Below are 4,662 nucleotides of genomic sequence, written 5' to 3'. Positions count from 1 at the left end.
AAATCTCCATCACCTGCGTGCTTTCACATTGAGCAGCATTAACTACACAGAGCCGTTGTTCACTGATGAGCTGTGCAAAAGATCGCACGAATATGAACGTGGTTTTGCGCAGCCCGTCAGTGAACAACGGCTCTGTGTAGTTAATGCTGCTCAATGTGAAAGCCCGCAGGTGATGGAGATTTACCGCTGATTACAGAACCGGCTTTACTGATAAGATGCGCGTTAAATATCGCATGCGATTTATCGTGCAGCCCTAGTATATATACTGTATATATACACACACACAATTATATTTCTATATTACAATTTTTATTCCCAAAATAAGTATAATTGGTGCTATAGAAAAAGAAGCAATATGGTGTAAAATAAATATAAGAAATAAATGTATAAAATAAGACAAAGAAATTACATCAGCAACACATCTCTGAAATTTCAGCAGTTTTTTTTTTATGAGGTGTACAGCATGTGTACGGGTTTGTTTGTTTGGGAGTGGATGTGTTTTTGGGTGGGAATCTCATTATTCATAAAGAACATACTTTCCTCGCTAATGTCGGTCGTTTGTCTTGGAAGTGCAGCCCGCTGGGTTCCATGTTGTTGTTTGTTTGTTGCAGGCAGACGGGAGAATGGTGGGAGAGGATCGCAAATGCACTTTCCCCATGAGACATATAGCGCACTTCCATATACACACACAAACACTCTCGCACGCATGCACACACACACACGCTGCCCCCTCCGGTGCGGTGCGTGCATGCACGCACGCACGCATTCCCCTCAGCCTGCAAAGCCTCTTCCTGCCTCACGTAGACGCATAGTTTCCCAGAGCAGACCCCCCTCCCTGCTCTTACCCTAGGGGTCCGCACAACTGTTCTCCACTTTTCCGGGGGGAGGAGGCGGACGACTGGAGAGGCCCACCCCCGCGGCCTCCGCAGTTCTTTTAGCAGCTCGCCAAAACCCAATCACTCCCCATTTGGGTTTCATTAACGGGACCCGAGCAGAACAGAGGACAAAAGGAAAAAACAATCATAAAATGGAAAGAGAAAAAGATTTCAAAGGCTTGTTATGCGGTCAATAAATTCAGCCTTATATGTGGATGGACATTTGTCAAGGACATGCATACAAACAAACACTGCGAATGTTTTTACTCGCACATTCATGCCACTGAAATGGGCCTCGGTGCCAACTGTAACACTCTTGCACGTAACTCGGAAAGATTTAAATGAATTAGCAAGACCTGTTCTCTCGATACACTGCAGAACAGAAAGTGAATACAGTTTCTGTCTTGAAATAGCCACTCGCCCACAACTGTCCACACACATAGAGAGAGAGAAGAAGTGACAAATTCCACAGAGTACTGCCATCAGCTCAGCAGCCTCACTTCATATAATAACCATCAAATTGAATCACAGCCATCTGATTGGTCGACACCCCCCTCAAATCCAGACTTTAGAAGCAGTAAGTTGCATATTACGCTTTATTGTTCCTTCCGCCATCGTCTGGTTTTGTTTCCCTTTTTTAATTGCCGCGAGTTTATGTATCCACACGTGCGCTGAAAGGAGCTGGTGTTGTTGCAGCGAGGGCTTCTGGGATGTGTAAAATTCAAGCGCCAGACCACCAGACTCCCCTCAAGCCCCATAAAGACGACCCACTGCTCCCAGCTAAGGAAACGCTGGAAAACCAAGCCGCCCAGCCCTGGCTGCAGGCCATCTCAGTTAGTTTTTATGGAGTTCTTGTATCTTTAGTATGGTAATGTCATACTTTAGAAGATTTAATGTCATTGATTATGTTCACAGAAACCAGAGAAGTGCATGATGGGTGTTGTGTATGAAATAGGGTTTCCACGATTACTCATTTTTGCTCAACTTTTACTCAACTTTTCAGACTTGTTAATGCCAAGGACCCCCAAATGTGATGATCCCTTTAGACGGACCCCCTTCCTAACATATAAAGGTAAGTATAAAATGTAAATAGTAAGTGTGATTAATTATAAAAGACAACATTTTGTTTAAAAATGTATTTACTGCCATTTATATTGTCGTTGTACAAATATAAGATTTTATCTGCAAAATTTTTAAAATTATTCATTAAAATTTATTTGTTGCACCTTTCACAGTAAATTATCTTTTTTTACATTTTTATATATTTTTTACAGTTTTTGTCATTTCTAATATTTTACACTGACATGTTTACATTTATTGAAATATATATTGAATAAACAAAGAATAAATAAACAAACAAATTAATTAATTAATAAGTATTCTACCTACTTAATGCAGAGTGAATATTTTCCAGGTAACATTTTAAGTTTTACACTCTGAAATGTTTACCTTATTTAAATGATATATTTTTCCAAATAAAAATATTTAATATATAATATAAACATTACCTGAAAAAAGAAAAATAATACATTTAATAAAATAAAACATTTCTCATTTTCATTGTTTAAATTGAAGTACTAAAATAACTAAAAGTAAATCAACTAAAATGAAAAACAAATGCTTAATATAGTCAAATAGAAAACACTAATAAAAAAAATAAATATTAAAATTAAAATAGAAAATAAGAATCCAGTTCAAAATATGAACAAAAATATAATAGTATATCAGTAACTCCAAAATAACACTGACCTTAATACAAATTAAATATTTTCCAGATATCTTCTTAATAATTTACGTTAGGACATAATGTCTATGTAAAGCAATTTATATAATTTAGTAAACAATATATTGTCTTTATAATATCATGATATTATTTTCTCACAGTAAAAAATGAGTGGTTAAATGTATAGCTGCCTTTTATATATTAGGAAAGAGGAAGCTAATCATTGTATTCGGTTGTCCTTGATATCAAAGTCTGAAAACCGCTTAACTTTTCGGTGTAACCCCAAGCATAAAGTTTGCAATCATATGTATAGTTCCTCTCTGTATGTGGTTTTGCCAGATAATATCGTCCGAGCGCATGCCTGCTTTGATTCAATCTCCTCAATTTGCCCAATCCCATTAGCAAGTGGAAGAACTGAGTTAAACCTACACTTCCTGTTTGTCTGTGGTGACGAGGAGTCAGATCTGACCAGCAAAGGCAAAGCAGCGCAGATCTCTAATAAATCTATAATGCCCTCCATTTTAATAAAACCCCTTCCTTTACCTCAGTGGGCCATTCTGTTCACATTAAAGCCAGCGCCACGGGACCCGTTCTCATTCGCACATTACCGCTAATTCATTTGTGGATTTCAAATTAATGCTTTTTGCTAGCGTCTCACGCTGGGACCCCAGCTGCCTGTCTTTTTTTGTGTGACATGAGTGTTTTGTGTAGATTTTGCTCCTCCTCCTGCTGTCAGAGAGGAGAGGGATCGCAGAGCCCCTCTGAGGAGTGATGGGAGTCTCGCTCCGGCTCTCCGGGGAGGGATGCCACGGGCGGCAGCGCGTAATTACCCTCCCTGTCATGTCCCGCTCCTGCTCTAATCATGTCCTCGACTGTCAGAGCGCTCTCCTGAGGAGATTCCGCTCTTGCTGCGCCGGCCACCACCAGCACCACTTCACCGGGTCTTAAATAAGCCCGCACCCTCCTGCTAAACTAATTTGATTACTTTCAGCATTATGCAAGGACTTGAAATATGTCATAGCTGCGGTACAAAGGGAAGCAGATCTCTGGGGGATGAATGGAGTTGTAATGACGGAGGTTTTCTGAGAAAGTCTTAGTTTTCTGAGAAAGTCTTAGACAGTTTGAATCAGATCAAGGTCCTGTGTGTGTGTGAATGTAGTTATTAGTGGTGCTTGCTACCCCTAATGCCAAGTATTAAACTTTTGTATAACTTGTCTCGTACATGTGCTACACACATGAGTGATGGCATCTAATCATACACCTTGTTGAGAAGAGGGCTGTTATAAGTGATGAGTGGTTGGACTTATTTTTTTTATTATTGACAAGCAGAAATTTTATATGTTTTTATATGCACTACTGTTAGGATCGGTGAGATTTAAGCACAGAAAAAGCACAGAAAAAAATAATATTATGACATATTACAGCTGTTTTCTCTCTTATGATGGTTTAAAATGCTAATTATTCCAATCGTCAGTGTCACATGATCCTTCAGAAATAATTTTAATATGCTGATTTGGTGCTTAAACTTTTTTTTTTGTACAATAACTTTTTATTGTTTTCAGAAATAGAAGAACACACACATACACACACAAAAATAAACATTTTTATTATGCTGAAAACTATTTTTTGTGGATTCTGTGATTGATAAAACGTTTCCTGACCCTAAAAGTGTATTTTTATACATAATTTTACTATAATCATATTTTTATGGCATATAATATAATATGGAAAATAAATACATTATACAATACAAGTTATCGTAGGGCTGCACGATTAATCGAATGTGATTGTCATGCGCATTTTGATAGTAATGCCGGTTCTGTAATCAGCAGAAAATCATCATCACGTGCTTTCAGATGGAGCAGAATTTACTACACGTAGCCGTAGTTCACTGACAAGTTACGCAAAAAAAATCTCAGACGATTTTATTGCGCGATTCTGAAATCGAAGAAATCGTTCACGATAATGACAGCTGTTTGCATAGCTTCTCAGTGAACTACGGCTCTGTGAAGTAAATGCTGCTCCATCTGAAAGCATGTGAAAATACCACATTTAATAACATAT

General features: G+C 38.2%; 1 protein-coding gene across 1 annotated transcript in view; it reads left to right on the top strand.

The window, feature by feature from the left end:
• The window catches only part of LOC107686886 (retinoic acid receptor RXR-alpha-A), a 124,126-nt gene that overhangs the window by 64,622 nt on the left and 54,842 nt on the right, over positions 1-4,662 (top strand). Inside the window, exon 3 of the mRNA XM_016484030.1 lies at positions 1,879-1,947. Within this exon, the coding sequence (XP_016339516.1) occupies positions 1,879-1,947 (69 nt within the window). The remainder of the gene's footprint in view (positions 1-1,878; positions 1,948-4,662) is intronic.

The sequence above is a fragment of the Sinocyclocheilus anshuiensis genome, unplaced genomic scaffold (genome assembly GCF_001515605.1).
Source record: "Sinocyclocheilus anshuiensis isolate Anshui unplaced genomic scaffold, SAMN03320099.WGS_v1.1 scaffold1339, whole genome shotgun sequence".
Taxonomy (NCBI): Eukaryota; Metazoa; Chordata; class Actinopteri; order Cypriniformes; family Cyprinidae; genus Sinocyclocheilus; species Sinocyclocheilus anshuiensis.
Note: the sequence above shows the minus strand (reverse complement) of the source record. Positions and strands in the feature narration are given on the sequence as shown.